The sequence below is a fragment of the Equus asinus genome, chromosome 2 (assembly GCF_041296235.1).
Source record: "Equus asinus isolate D_3611 breed Donkey chromosome 2, EquAss-T2T_v2, whole genome shotgun sequence".
In the NCBI taxonomy this organism is placed as follows: domain Eukaryota; kingdom Metazoa; phylum Chordata; class Mammalia; order Perissodactyla; family Equidae; genus Equus; species Equus asinus.
In genome coordinates, this window is record NC_091791.1 from 85989390 (window position 1) to 86004755 (window position 15366).

Sequence of the window (15366 nt, forward strand, 5' to 3'; positions counted from 1 at the left end):
AGGCTAGTCCCTTAAAGGTAAATCCTGTTCACTGAGCTTTCCTCAAGAATCAACACAGTCACTTCTAAATTCAGTTCCTCATTTAACTCTGTCCTCTGCATTTAATCTCAGCTTTGCCTCTATCTTTGAGTAAGTCTCTTGCCGGTTCGTAATGGTTACTGCTTTGTAGTTTAATAAACACTGCCAGAAGAGCAAAGGCAAGCCAAATAGGCGGTCAATTAACTCTGGTTCAAGTTGCTGTGATGTGGAGATGATGGCACTTTTACTTTAATTCATCCTTCAGTTTCTACAACAGTTGATCTTGATTAGAGTGTGGTCGGAACAAATTTGTAAGAATTCCTGGCTTTGGGAGACACAAGCCTTTTTCTCCCGAGAGTCTATTAGGTAACACACCTAGTGTTACTAACTGTATAAGCTTAAGAACTGGGGTGGGGGGGAACGCTCATTGCCTTGTTCTTGTTTCACCTTCTGTAAACGGCATAATAATAATACCCACCTCATGGTGTTACCAGGAGTAAATGAGTTAATAGTTGTAAAATGATTAGTACAGAGATGGGCACATAACAGTAAGCACCATATAAGTGTTTATGAGATAAATTTCTGCATGACCATGTGAATTTTCTCTACAGCATTTGAATAAGTGACGACTGCTATACTGCTGGTGGAGTTCCAGAGTCTTGTTGAACTTGTCACTAGCTATCGTGCTGCCCGCAAATGGTTTGGTGAAACCTCACTAACTTGGAACTAGTTCACAGATTATTGAGCCTGAATAAGTGAAAATTCTGAAATCATGGATCTTCGGAAATAGCTGAAACACTATTTTATTTTTGACAGTTCTATTTACAAAAACTTTGAAAATGTCACATTTGACTGATTTAAATATTTGCAAGATATACGTCTTCAGTTTGTGATTTTATACACTTAAGTGGAACAAAGTGAAAGCTAATAAGGTTTTGATATAGACATCTATTCTTTTAAGGCGATATCAGTGAAAATATATGAAAAGAGCATATAGAGATGTAAATACCATCGTCTGCATGCCATAGACCTAAATAGTAATTTTTAAAGATATTGTTGAACTTTTAATACCTACAAATAACTAAATTTCGAAGAATCAAGTGCTTGTAACATGTGTTCCCTAATAAAGTTCCTGCCCTTGTGGATAGTTAAGAATCATTTATAACCACTACGACAAAAGGAGGCCTAAGACGTATCAGATTTTACTCGTATTGAAATTATACTTTAAGTAATTTATGTATACAAAATGTTTTAAAAATTTACTTTCTTAAGCCATTTTTAAGACTTTCTAAATAAATTTGCTTGGAATCTTGATTAGTTCAAACGGCAGAGCTAACAATTCCTTTTTCTTTCTTCCCACCCCATCCTATTCATCCATCTCTTAGGGCACTTGCTCCTAACTCTAGGTTGTCATTATTTGTTGACGTCTGCCCCCTGCACTGGACCATACACTGCCTGAGTGTATCTAGTATAAATACTTCATTTGCGCGCCAAAGACAGCCTGGCAGGTAGCGCGCTCCTAACACATTTGTTGAACAGCCTAATTAGTCATATCTGAAACAATGACATTTTACAGTATTTAATAAAGCTCTGAGAAAGTTGGATACACATCTGAGATACACCCAGGTCTTGATTCTTTATGGAAAGCTGGATTTTTAGTTTGCTTTGGAATTTGAAGCTGTTGAGTATAATACTTATCTCAGTCTTTCTAAAGCTAACCTAATTGGAATTACTGTTCTTTTTCACCAGATTGGATCCCCAGGACACTGTTTATTTTTATAGCTGAAGTTAATGACAGTTTTAAGTTCTGCATAGTTGATGAAGCGCTTTCATGTTTTTGGACTCAGGCTAGTTTTTTTTTTTTTAATATTCTGCAAAGTGGTTTATAATAATTCCCTACATTCTTCTGCCTTTGACCTACACATTTCAGCTCTTGTGTTGTTAACCTGGAAGGCTATCATCTCAGTGACTGCTGAAGTTACTTGCAATCTATTCCAATGATACACAAGTCTAGTGCAGCATTTTCCACATTAGCATATGTTCAATGAAGACTATGAAAATCTAAATCACAGAACTTTTTAAAGTGCCAGGCGGAAAGAAACACCCTTGGCTTATTGCTGGTAAGGTTTTTATGTTCTATAAAACAAAGAACTGTATTCATCAGCATAGCACAGTTTCTACCGAGATTTTTTTTTTAATTTAAAAAGTCGTTAATGTAGTAATACTTATTTGCCACCAAAATCCAATTCTCAGGAATAGTTCCATCCGTTTGAATTTAAGTGCCTGAATGTGGATATTGGAACGAGCATTGATTCCTTTAACTTGGTAGCCAAAAATTTCTTAAGGAGGTTTTAAACTCGGCAAGATTTCACAGGATTTAAAAACGACAAAAATACATCAAATTTCAGTACCTTTCAATTTGGATCAAATGGGGCAACAGGGGCTTGGATTAACACCGAAGCAATACTTATTTTTGTTTTTAACCATTTCAGGGCTTCTCGAAATAGAGGCTGTATTGGTGTAATGGAAAAAGCAGCCTTGGAATCTGACAGTCTGATTCCTGGATTCAGTCCTAGTTCTGCGTGACCTTTGGCAAGTTACTTTACTTCTCTGAATTTCCGTTTCCTCCACTGCAAAACGAGGACTGCAATAGCCACCTTGCATCCCAGGCTGGAGCGCGCCTAGAACACACCCAGGCGGTCCCAAACAAATAGCAGCCATATTACAAGCCCCCGCGCCGCGACGATCTCGCTCTCGCCAGCAGGTGTAGGCACCGTCCGGCTCGCTGAGCCCGGCGGAGGCTGAGCGGCCTCCGCCCTTCCGTCGTTCGCAGGCCGGGCCCTCGGCGTCCCCGCCAGGCCGCGGCGCGCGGTGGCAGGGCGCCATCCTCTCCGCCGCGCGACCCGCCCCGAGCTTGGCCAGCCGAGGGGGCTGGGGGGCGGGCGCCGGGCGCGGCCCCGAGGCCCAGCCCCGCCGCGCGCGGGCGTGCGGAGGCGGCCCCGGCGCCGCCCGTGCCCGAGCGTGCGCGCGCCGTGGCCGCCCCCTCGGCCCTCCCCCCGGCCCTCCTCCCGCCCCCTCCGCCCGCGCGCGCCGCCCGCCGGGTCGCGGCAGGGCCGTGGCGTACGTGCCGAGCGCGCAGAGCGAGTGGCGCCCGCACGCCCTCCGCTCCTCCGCTGGCCGGCCCGGCCGCCCGCGACGCTGAGGCGGCGGCGACAGCCGAGGCGGCCGGTCTCGCGCGCCCGGGCCCGCGTGCCGGAGCGGAGTCGCCGTCCGCCGCGCAGGCCGCGCTCCCTCAGCCCCTGGAGGCGATGAGGCGCTGAGGCGGCCGCCGGCGCTGCGCGGCCGGACCCGGAGGACGAGGAAGCGGCCGGGCCGAGGGCCCGGGGCTCCGGCCTCCCTGAGGCGAGGGGCGGCCGGTGCATGGCGCAGTGACGACCCTTGCCGCTCCGCCCGCTCCCCGGCCCCGGGCGAGGCCGTCCGGCCGCCACCCCTCCTGCTCAGCCGCCGCCGCCGCCGCCATGGCCAATGACAGCGGTGGGCCCGGCGGGCCGAGTCCGAGCGAGCGAGACCGGCAGTACTGCGAGCTGTGCGGGAAGATGGAGAACCTGCTGCGCTGCAGCCGCTGCCGCAGCTCCTTCTACTGCAGCAAGGAGCACCAGCGGCAGGACTGGAAGAAGCACAAGCTCGTGTGCCAGAGCGGCGACGGCGGCCCCGGCCAGGGGGCGGGCCAGCCCCGGCACGCCGGCTCCGCGCCGCCGCTCCGGGCCGGCGGGGCCGGGGCCAGGGAGGCCCGGAAGGCAGCGCCGCGCCGGGACAGCGCCGCCCCCGCCGCCGAGGCCGCGGGCCCGCCGGCCGCCGGAGGCGCGACCAAGGCAAAGGCAAAGGCCAAGCCCGCGGCCGACCCCGCGGCGGCCGCGTCCTCGCCTCGCGCGGCGCCCGGCGGCCAGGGCCCGGCGGAGGCCGGGAAGGAGGAGGCGCTGGCCCGCTCGCCGCCGTACCAGGAGAAGGCGAACCTGTACCCGCCGAGTAACACGCCGGGCGAGGGGCTGAGCCACGGCGGCGGCCTGCGGCCCAACGGGCAGACGAAGCCGCTGCCGGCGCTGAAGCTGGCGCTGGAGTACATCGTGCCGTGCATGAACAAGCACGGCATCTGCGTGGTGGACGACTTCCTGGGCAAGGAGACTGGGCAGCAGATCGGCGACGAGGTGCGCGCCCTGCACGACACCGGCAAGTTCACGGACGGCCAGCTGGTCAGCCAGAAGAGCGACTCGTCCAAGGACATCCGAGGCGATAAGATCACCTGGATCGAGGGCAAGGAGCCCGGCTGCGAGACCATCGGGCTGCTCATGAGCAGCATGGACGACCTGATCCGCCACTGTAACGGGAAGCTGGGCAACTACAAAATCAATGGCCGGACGAAAGTAAGTGTGCGCTGAGGGTGTGCGCCGGCCGAGCCTGGCCCGGCGGGCGGCCCCCTGCCCGCGACAGGAGCCGCTTAGCGTGAAGAACGTGGTTCCTCGGCGTGAAAGTGATTTCATTCTTGTGTGGCACCCCGTAAAGAAAGCGGGTCCAATCCGTAGATGGGCGTTTATCCATTTACCCCCTTTCTCTGTGTGCACTTTTTCCCGTGCTGCCCGTCTGCAAACGCTCCGTCTCATTGCACGGTTTCCTGGCGAAATTTGGTGTCTCCCTTGAACTTTGCTGTCCTCTCCCTTGAACTTTGCTGTCCTCTCCCTTTCGGTGCGCTGTTAGTCGATTCGAGCCTCCTTGGAGTGAGGGCCGCCCGATGGGGGGGATTAGAGTCCTACCCAAGCGAGAGCTGGTTCTGCATCGGCCTTGTGTTTGCACTCGCTCTTAGTTCTCTCTCGGGGTCGGGGTCCCTCATCCGATTCTGCCTTGCAGAGTGCACTGCTGGGTTTAGCTGCGAATCTGCCAGCTGACCACCCAAAAGTAAATGTAAAAGAAGCGTTTAGTGCAAGACTCACGCTCAGGGAGAGCTTGGCAGCTCCCCTCCGCCTGTTGTGGGTCTCATCCCTCTCCCTGTCTCTGCTATTTTGAAACCCACTGCAAAACGGGGAAAGAAGCATTTCTGTTTTCAGACCTCTCAGTGTAGGTAGGTTACATTTTTAGCATAGGTTTCCTTTATTTGCTTTGTTGATAGGATCCCTCTGTTGAAAAAGGACTGTTTTGCAGTTTCCTGGGGAAACCCCCCCCCCCCCCCCCCCCCCCCCACGGAATTGGAGCAGGAGGGAGGGCTCATTCTAACGTCTTGATTTGGTGAAATCTCTTTGTTTTCACTTTGCTATTGTAGTTTTTCCCTTGCAGGTTCTTCAGTTGCTATCTAGTCTAATCCCTCTTCCCTCCTCAGGGTGGGAAACCCCAGACACCTTCCTCCTTGATACTCTCTTGCAGTACTCTGTTGCAGTTCTTTTTCGTTCTGCTTCCCAGATCTTAATGTTTTCTTTGTATCCGGCTCCACCCCGGGGCCACCCTGCTCCACCTTCCACCACCATCAGTCTCTGATTTTGTGCGTTTTGGGAGCTTGTCGGAGGAGATCATCACATGAGCGTGTCTGTGCATACACACCAGCTCTTCCAGGTCGTTCTTTTGTGTGTGTCACACTGTCTATTTTAACAGTCATTATGTGTGACGCTCAGGCTGCCCGAAAGGCTGAGCATAGGCAGTGAGGAAAGTTCTAAACGTGACAATTTTGTGGGGGAAAACAGAAGGGGAGGTCTCATTTATGCGTTGGTGCTTCATTGCTGGATGAAGGCACGTCTTCATACCATGTAGTCTCAAAAGAGTGAACTATTTCTTCATATTAAGCTGGAAGATGAAAAGGGTTCCTGATTAAACTTGAGCGTCAGTATTTAATGAGATTTTTCATTTATATTTTTTAAAAACACTGTCATGGATCAAATTCGAGTATAGTCATGAGCTGCAGAGCAGGAAAGGAGCTAGCTTGAAGGACTATTAAAATAGCCCTGTGAAAACAGACCAAAGCTCATAGTTGGGGCGGAAGCTTAAGGTGGTCGTGAAGAAAAGGTCCTAAATCTTCCTTGATCTGCTTTCCTTAGTTCATTTAGCTTTCCAAGTTAAGCTAAGTCCTTCCCTCTCCGGTCTTCCTGTTTCCACCTGTCCTCAGGGAAAGGGCAGCAGCCAGCCTAGCTCCTAGAGCAATGCTTCTTGTGGGGAGGCTGTTAGAAAATAGCCACCTCCTTCTGCAGGAGTCCCAGCGGCTGAAGGGAACAGTGGTTGAGGTTTTAAATCACTTGACAACACATATCATCATGTCATGGACTAGCTGAAAGAAGGATGGTTATTAAACTCTTTAGATTTGACCTTATGCCTGCATTAATTTTAGAGACACAATTTCAGGATCTATGAGTGATCTTAGGGAATCCCTTTCATTGCACTTCTTGGCTGAGAGTTTTTGGTGATCGTGTTTGATCCTGTAGTTTAAGTATTACTAAAAAAACCCAAAGATGCTTCCTTTGGAGGAGTGGGCAGCCAGTCAAATTACCAAATTACATATATTGAGCAACCAGTGTACTAGGCTCAGTACAGACTTAATCACAGTAACCTTAGTACTGTGAAGGAGATAGTATTATTCCTAATTTACATTTGAGGCTATTTCAGCTCAGACTTGGCCAGAGCCTACCATTGATGATAACCTAGCTGGGATTGAGTCTTAGGTCATTCAGATATCAAGCTGCATACTTTTTCTACTATACTGCATATAGGTAGGATATTAGATGAGAAGATGCAGATTACTTAACTTACTATTGGAACTAAAATTTGATATACATGTTTTGTTAATAGTGAATAGCGTTAGCCTTGTCTGTGAATAATTGTACTTTATGTTTGGGCTATATAAACTTTTTATTAGGTGACATACAATGTTTATTTCAGATGGTAGCTGTAAAGCTACTTTATAGTAATCCACCTGAATTATGCTCATTTCAGTGTAACTTTTTCTTTTAATAAAGATTTGCAGCTGAGCTAACAACTGTTGCCAGTCTTTTTTTTTTTTTTATTGCTTTTTCTCCCCAAATCCCCCCAGTACATAGTTGCGTATTTTAGTTGTGGGTCCTTCTGGTTGTGGCATGTGGGATGCCGCCTCAGCATGGCGTGATCAGTGGTGCCATGTCCACGCCCAGGATCTGAACCAGCGAAACCCTGGGCCGCCGAAGCAGAGCATGCAAACTTAACCACTCGGCCACAGGGTCGGCCCCAGTATAACTCTTAAGAGAGGTACAATATGGATGCTGTATGTGATTGCAGAGAGGTTCTTCAGCTAAGAATTTTAGTATCTTCTACAGCATTATAGTGACTTTAAACGTTACTTGCCTCAAATATGTAGTATTTTTCTCACTTAGATTTTTACAGCAACTCTGTAAAATAGATTGTTGGTGTATTATCCCTGTTTATAGATTAGAAAAGTGAGTCTCAGGAAAGTCAGTTCACTTGTTGGAGATCATGCAGCATACCAGGTCTTCAATTCCGGGTTTCTGATCAAGATTCTGAGGTTCTTTTCATTTACATTATTCTGTAGGGTCTTTGTGTATGTCAGCGCCTGATAATCAGATGATGGATAATTGGCTGTGGCTTGTTCAGCCTAGGCTTTGATTTGCCCCAAGTTTCTACTTCAGACATACTTATCTGGCCACAGTTTATCCAACTGCTTTAAAAGAGGAACTACAGGGAAGGATGAAGTAATACAGGAGAAAAACAGGAACATGATTGTAGCCACTGATGTTAACTGAGCTCTGGTTTCCACTTTCTCTGGTCCTTTTTTCGGGGTTTCCCCCGTTTTGCCCTTAAGCTGCCCTTCTATCCTTTCTTTCTCACACCCTTTCTTCCATTAAGAAGACTTGCAATGATGTCCAGCAGGAAGGAATCATGATCTGTTGATTTGTGAAAAGTAGTGTTGTTGTGGGCCTTTACTGGGGGGTAGAGGAGAAAGAAGAATGCAGAGGAGTAAAGATCATGGGAAAAGGTTGAAGTATTCAGCTAGAGTTTCTTAGCCACTCTGAAGGAAAAAATTTGCCTGTTAAAATAAAAATCCTAGAATCATATATATATTTTTGGAATTTTATCCAAAACTTACTGTTCACTTAAAATGTACATAAAGAAAAGGAATGATAAAATAGGTTGAGACCAATAAGTAGCAGATTGTATTCCTAAGATTTGTCCCTAGTACTGTATGTAGTTAATTAGCTCTGGCTGATTATGGCTTTTATTTTATTTTTATTTTCATTTTTTTGGTGAGGAAGATTTGTTGTGAGCTAACATCTGTTGCCAATCTTCCTCTTTTGGTGTGAGGAAGATTGTCGCTGAGCTAACATCTGTGCCAGTCTTCCTGTATTTTGTATGTGGGATGCTGCCACAGCATGGCTTGATGGGCAGTGGGTAGGTCTGCACCTGGGATCCGAACCCGCAAACCCCCCCCCCCCCCCCCCCCCCCCCCCCCCCGCTGCTGAAGTGGAGTGCGCAAACTTAAGCCGTATACCCTCAGGCTAGCCCCTGATTTTGGCTTTTAAAGAGCAGAGAATAGGATGAGGAAAATCCTGTTGTTTTATCATCACTACCATAGAGATGTGGTGATAGTCTTCTTAGATGTTACAAACAAAACTTCCTTCCCAATCTACTTCGGCCACTTTCTCTATATGCTTGGCATCCAGATGTACAAATTGAGGCAGCTTGTTTAATGTTTTAATAGCTATATCAGAATTCAACATCAGAGTCAGTTATTCCGTATGCAGAAAGGCTGACACTATTGCAACTGCAGTAATAACAGTTTTGCACAGTGCTTTAAAATTTAAAAGAGATACCTGTGGACTGAAAGAGTAGTCTTAATAGGTTGTGACTGAACCAAGTTCAACTTTGTAGGAAAACATTTTGTATAGTGCATTAGTTTACATGTAGTTTACATATAATGTAACTCTTTTAATTCTAACGGAGTTTTATTTAAGTTACAAGGGTTTGTGTTTTTTTTTTTGCATGTTTATAACTCCTAACTTATCTACTACCTAATAAGCCACAAAAATACCGTGCAAGACCTTAGTCACACAGGAGGAGGGCATCTAAACATAGAAGGATAGTGGACTTTGTGCTGCTGTTAGATCTGCATTGGGTTCTGGATCTGCCACTGTTTCTGTGTCCTTGAGCCAGTTAGTTAATCTTTCTGAGCCTCAGTTACTCCAGTTGTAAAATGGTGTTAAATGATACTGCCTTGTCTGCCTTTTAGGCTTGCTGTGAGGAGTACATATAATTATGCATGTAAAAGCACTTTTTAAATTGTAAAGCATGTGCAAAATTGTGGTTAATGATTATTATTCTCATTTTAAAATTTTTCTGGGGCTGGACCCATGGCCAAGTGGTTAAATTTGTGCTCTCTGCTTTGGTGGTCCAGGGTTCACCAGTTTGGATCCTGGGCACGGACCTACACACCGCTCCTCAAGCCTTGCTGTGGTGGTGTCCCACATAGAAAAACTAGAATGTCTTGCAACTAGGATATGCAACTATGTACTGGGATTTTGGAGAGGGGGAAAAAAAGAGGAAGATTGGCAACAGATGTTAGCTCAGGGCCAATCTTCCACACCAAAAAAAAGCATACCTTAAAAAAGCAAAAAATTCTATTTTTCTGATTCTTTAAGTTTTGTGCTTTTGCTGTCTTTCCCCTTCTTATAAGCTGGAGGAAAAAAGACTTAGAATGATCACCTGTTTTTGACCTCAACCATGCCACTGCCCCTACCACACATAGATTTTTTTTTTCAACAGAGAAAGTAAGTCCCAGAGAGGTTAAGTGACTTGTTCAAGGCCATAGAGCTGGTTAGTGTCAGTTTTGTCACTTCAAAACTGTCAGTTCATTGTTACACCTGCAACTTTATGCTGCATCTCGTAAAAATTATGTATTGCTACTTAACTAATTTTGGTATTCTTTATGTCGTTTTTTGGGAGTTGCTTGAACATTTATAATTTCCCTTTCCTTCTCCCTTTTGCTTCTGTCATTCTACACTTTGGCTTCTGACATTCTAGTTTTAAGTTTTCATCGTTTAGGTAATTCCTCCCTAATTTCCCTTGGTGTTCTTTATTCATCTCCTTTCCTTTCCTCCAACATTGAAGCTGTCTTCCCCAAAGCAAGACTACCCTCTCTTGTTTCCTTAGTTGGAACTATCTTTCTGCTCTGTTTTTCTGATTTACATGTTCATTCTCTGTTTTCCTTTCTTGTTTTTTTTCCTGTCACCCTTGAAATCTATCTTTGTTCTTCTTCTTCCATGTTTTCTGAAGCCTGTGCCTTTCTTGTATGCCTTTGGATTGATGTTATCAACTTAGTAGCTTTTTGTTTTTTGGGGTTTTTTTTTTGCTGAGAAAGATTTGCCCTCATCTAACATCCATGCCAGTCTTCTTCTGTTTTTTAGTATGTGGGCCGCCAGCACAGCATGGCATTGTAGATCTGCGCCTGGTAACTGAACCCAGGCCACCAAAGCAGAATGTGCTGATCTTAACCATTAGGCTACTGGGACTGGTCCAGCTTTGTTGTTTTTATTTTATCTTTTGCTTTAGGCCTTTAAAGTGACACCAAAAGTCTCAGTCTCCCTTTCATTTGAGCACATTCTTGGACAGTGTTCATAGATGCATTTTATTACTGTGCTTGCATCCTACCTCCTTTCCCCTATGCCCTTCTTTCCGCACTTGAAACATTTATGACTACAGGATAGCATTCACATCATGTATTGCGCCATATTCATAGCCTGTCTTTGACTCTTATTCCAGCTAAAACCTTTCTGTTCTAGAAAATAGAATAAAAGAAACAAACGAAAAACTAATGGATGGTTAACCAAAGTCTTCCCTTATAATCGTTTATTTGACATCTGTATTTTCTAGTCTAAACTCTGAGCTATTCTGCTACCTTTGTTGGAATGTTTTGTACTTGATTATCTCATTTTTCTGGAACCAAATTATAGTTTTATTTCTGAAGAGCTTGGATGGTATTTGTATCCTCTGTTTGCTTATCAAAATCGCCATAAAATTTTCATGAGTTTGCAGTTCTCATTTTCCTTATTCAGTGTCCCAAATCCCATTTCTTTACCAAAGCAAAATACGTGTGCTCTTGGCTCCTTCTTATTGTTATCTCTGAGTCCTGTTGCAATAATCTTTTAATTAATTCATTCAACAGATATGAAGTGAATACTCTCTATGTACAGGTACTGTTTTAGGAGCTAGGAACACCTGAACAACAAAAACAAAAAGAGCCCACTACTCATGAGTTTAAATTGTATTTGAGGTAGGTAAGGAGTAGGGAGAGACAGTCAATAAACAGATGTATAAGTAAATACACACTTGTTAGATGGTAGATATTGACAAAAAATAAATAAGGTAAGGACAGCGTGAGCAGGGCGTGCTCCTTTAGATAGGACTGATAAAATAATAAGATGATATTGAAATAGAGACTTGAATGAAATGAGGAGCTGGGTTATGTGGAAGAAGAGCATTCCAAGTGAAGGTATGAAATAGCAAATACAATGGCCCTGACATGGAATGTGCTTCGTGTGTTCACGAAACGGCGAGGAGGAGGCCTTGTGGTTATAGCAGAGTGAGGGAGGGAACATGAGAGGAGATGGGGTCAGTGAAGTTGTGGGATAGGCAAGGAGATTGTTTCATGTGGGATCTTGTCTTTAAGCTGTGACAAGAACTCTGGGTTTTATCCTGGGTGATATGGGAGGCCATTGGAGGGTTTGTTTTAAAAGATCCCTGTGGCTGTTATGTGGGAGTAAAGTGGAGGGGAGCAAGAATGGAAGCAGGATTACCAGTTAGGACATTCTTGTGATAGTCTAGGCTCCAGATGATAGGGACTTAAATTAGAGTAGTAGCTGCAGATGTGGTGAGAATTAGTTGGATGCTGGATGTGTTTTGAAAGTACAGTCAGTGAGATTTGCTGATGGATTAGATGTGAGATATTAGAGAAAGGGAGGAGTCAAGAATGACTCCAAAGTTTGTGGCTTGAGCAATTTGAAGGAAGTAATTCTTATTTTATCTTGCCCTAAAATCTTCTGCTTGTCTTGTCTTGCCCCACTTTTTCAGTTTCCATTTATAGCAGATTATTGACACTTATATGGCACCCAAAGCCAGAAGGAAAAAGTTCTGTGCTCTACCTTTCCATATTCCTTCAAATTGGCTGTACCTGCCACTACTGCTATTGACCTTAAAGCCCCATCCTTTCTTCTCCAAGGCTTTATGGCTGCTTTGCACAGTATGCTCTCATTAGCTCTCCGCTGGGGCTGCCTGCAGAAATTACTGCAGGAAATCTTGCAGCACTTCTGGTACAGTCAACAAGTGTGTCTGTGCTGTCTTGCATGAACTACTCAAGATGGCCTGTAGATACAAATCCAAAAAAGAATTACACAGATTCTGAAATTTAGGGAAACATTGGAAAAAATTTAATGGTTCCACATGAGAGGCAAGCATAGATTTAGATTAAATGTCAAAATAAAGTGAGAAATAAAACATCTTTATTTAAACATGCTGTTGAAAATATAGCTACTATAGAAAACTGAGAAGAAGTAGAGTGACCACAAAATATAAAAAATAATTCCAGTGACTTATAGGTAGAAATGACTATGTGATAGCTTCCTAAAGTAGTAAATCAAGAAGCAGGAAGTTTGTGATGGCTTTGGGACCATATTTGATGGTCTGAAAAGATATCAGAGAAATATGAGCCCTCATCCCCTTGATGTGGATCCTGACACTGGAATCAGAAATAACAGTACCAACTATCAAATAGGAACTGATAGTGTTAAAATTGGAACATAGTACTCAGGACTCTTAAAGCATAGGAAGCCTTGCTTTTGACTCCAGGGTAAGGGAGGGTCACAAAAGTATGGGTAAATGTTAGCTTATCATGTATGAAATGGTTTTAAAAAATTAAAACGTGGGAGCCGGCCTGGTGGTGCAGTGATTAAGTTCTCGCATTCCACTTTAGTGGCCTGGGGTTCACTGGTTTGGATCCCGGGTGTGGACCTGTGTACCACTTGTCAAGCCATGCTGTGGCAGGCATCCCACATATAAAGTAGAGGAGGATGGGCACAGATGTTAGCCTGGGTCCAGTCTTCCTTGGCAAAAAGAGGAGGATTGTTGGCAGATGTTAGGTCAGGGCTGATCTTCCTTAAAAAAAAAATTAAAACCTGAAAGTTCAAACATGAGCAATGGAATCCAGGAACCTATAATCTCAACTTAATTCAAGCAATTTCAATTTAAGACTGATTTTTGTATAATAAAGCCTAGATTGGAAATATCAGTTCTAGCCAGTTAATTGAAAAGGTCTAATCAGGAGTTTGGAGTATTAAAAGATTGACCATGCATCTGAATTTTTTCTCATTAACATTGGTCTTCATCTCTTATCTATAAGTGGTCACTAGAAGTTCTGATTCTATAGGTTTGGCATATAATTATCTTCTATTCTATCTCTAGTTATTTTTTACCTTTGATTATATCTTCCACTGACTTCTCTTAGCACTATTCCTTTGAAATAGTGTCTTGAGGTTTTGTTTTTTTGGGGTTTTTTTTGCTGAGAAAGATGGCTCTGAGCTAATGTCTGTTGCCTGTCTTCCTCTTTTTGCTTGAGGAAGATTTGCCCTGGGCTAATATCTGTACCAATCTTCCTCTGTTTTGTGTGTGTGTCTCCACCACAGCATGATTGCTGATGAGTGGTGTAGGTCTGCACCTGGGAACCAAATCTGGGCTGCCAAATTGGGACATGCCAAACTTAACCCTTAGGCCTTGGGACGAGCCCTGAAAATTATTTTTTAATTAAAAAATGTAGGGATTTTTTTTCCTCTTAAGCCAGGTTTGCTTCCTTCTTCAGTAGCACTATTAAGTATCCCACCTCTAAAATCTTTGACCACTCATTTACTAGCCTGAGTCTGAGCCTTTCAATTATTTTTCCTCATTATACTTTTCAGAGTTTTCCTTCTTTTCTCAACTTCTAACTATAGTTTTTTCTTGAAGCTCAGTTCTTAGCTTTCTGCTGATCACTATCAGAAGATACATGTAGGGAGAACTTGAAACATCTATATTTCTAGATTTTTCTTCTCAGCATCTGTTACCTGTTGCTATGTAACAAATTACACCAAAACTCAGTGGCTTAAAACAACACACATTTATTATCTGACAGAGATCAGGAATTTGGGCATAGCCTAGCTGCATCCTCTACTGCTCTGTCTCTCCCAAGGCCGCGGTCAAGATGTTGGCCAGGGTCTGTGGTCTCCTCTGAAGGACGGAATGAGGAAGGATCTGCTTCCAAGTTCACTCGGGCTGTTGGCAGCATTCAGTTTGTCGTGGGTTGTTGGAAGGAGGACCTCAGTTCCTTGCCATGTGGGCCTCTCCAGCATGGCCGCTTGCTTCATCAAAGTATGAAGCCAAGAAGACAGTAGAGAGTCTGCTAGCAAGACTGAAGTCCCAGTCTTTTGTAACCTAACCACAGAAGTGACATCCCATCTTTTTGTTAGAAGCAGTTACCAGATTCATTCCACTCTCAAGGTGAAGGAATTACACAAGGGTGTGAATACCATTTTTGAAGTTGCTTCTTCCTTTGCAGTGTCTGCCTCTTAAATGTTACTGTTCTTAATCGTCTGTGGTTTGTCTTTTTTTGCTCTAGTCTACCCTTTTTCTCCCTGGGTGATCTTCTGTACTTAGGGAAGCACAAGTTCTTAAGTTAGTCTGCCTGTGTTCAAACCCTTGTTTTGCTGCTTGATTGTGCTTTCGTTTTAGGCACATTTTCTAGCAAAGTATCAGTTTCCTCATCAGTGTAATAAGAGTCAATAATAATACCTAGTTCAGTAAGGTTTGTTTGAAGGTAGATGAGATAATACATGAGAAATGCTCAGCAGATAATTAGTACTCATTTAATATTAACTGTAATATAATAATAACAGAAGTAGCAAGAGGAGGAGGAGAGAAGCAACCATGACTTCAGCTGTTAGGATTTGTTAAGACCCTGGCATCTGTAGAGGACTAATGGGTGTCACCTGAATGTTCTGGGAGTACTGCCTACTCAGTGGGATTGAGACTGAAGTTTCCTCCTGGAGGGGATGAGGGCTGGTGGGAAGATGGGGAAACAGGTTTAAAACATCCCATCTGTGAACTCCATCTATTTTTTGAACAACTATTTACAGAGTGCCAAATATGTGCCAGAATCAGTGCTATGCACTGATAGTACCACAACGCCCAAGTCAAGGGAATTCCATCTGCCCTTCTGGAGTTTTATTGTCTGAGGGGAAGAACAATGTTGAACCTGCAATTTCTTGTGTGGTGGATGTTTATGAGATGTACAAGATCCTGTGGGAG

The 15366-nt window shown here is 44.5% G+C and overlaps 2 protein-coding genes across 11 annotated transcripts in view; both read left to right on the plus strand.

Annotated features, from left to right (window-relative positions):
* The window catches only part of LOC123281061 (uncharacterized), a 104733-nt gene extending 102294 nt beyond the window's left edge, over nucleotides 1–2439 (plus strand). For all 3 annotated transcript variants that reach the window (XR_011496423.1, XM_070492817.1, XM_070492834.1), the window contains one exon: nucleotides 630–2439. Coding sequence is in view for 2 of the 3 variants with exons in the window: in XM_070492834.1 (XP_070348935.1) it covers nucleotides 630–644 (15 nt within the window). In the remaining variant the exon portion in view is untranslated. The remainder of the gene's footprint in view (nucleotides 1–629) is intronic.
* A 959-nt stretch (nucleotides 2440–3398) lies between these two features.
* Nucleotides 3399–15366, plus strand: part of EGLN1 (egl-9 family hypoxia inducible factor 1) — a 55416-nt gene continuing 43448 nt past the window's right edge. For all 8 annotated transcript variants that reach the window (XR_011496383.1, XR_011496389.1, XR_011496392.1 and 5 more), the window contains exon 1: nucleotides 3399–4439. Coding sequence is in view for 2 of the 8 variants with exons in the window: in XM_014865703.3 (XP_014721189.3) it covers nucleotides 3537–4439 (903 nt within the window). In the remaining 6 variants the exon portion in view is untranslated. The remainder of the gene's footprint in view (nucleotides 4440–15366) is intronic.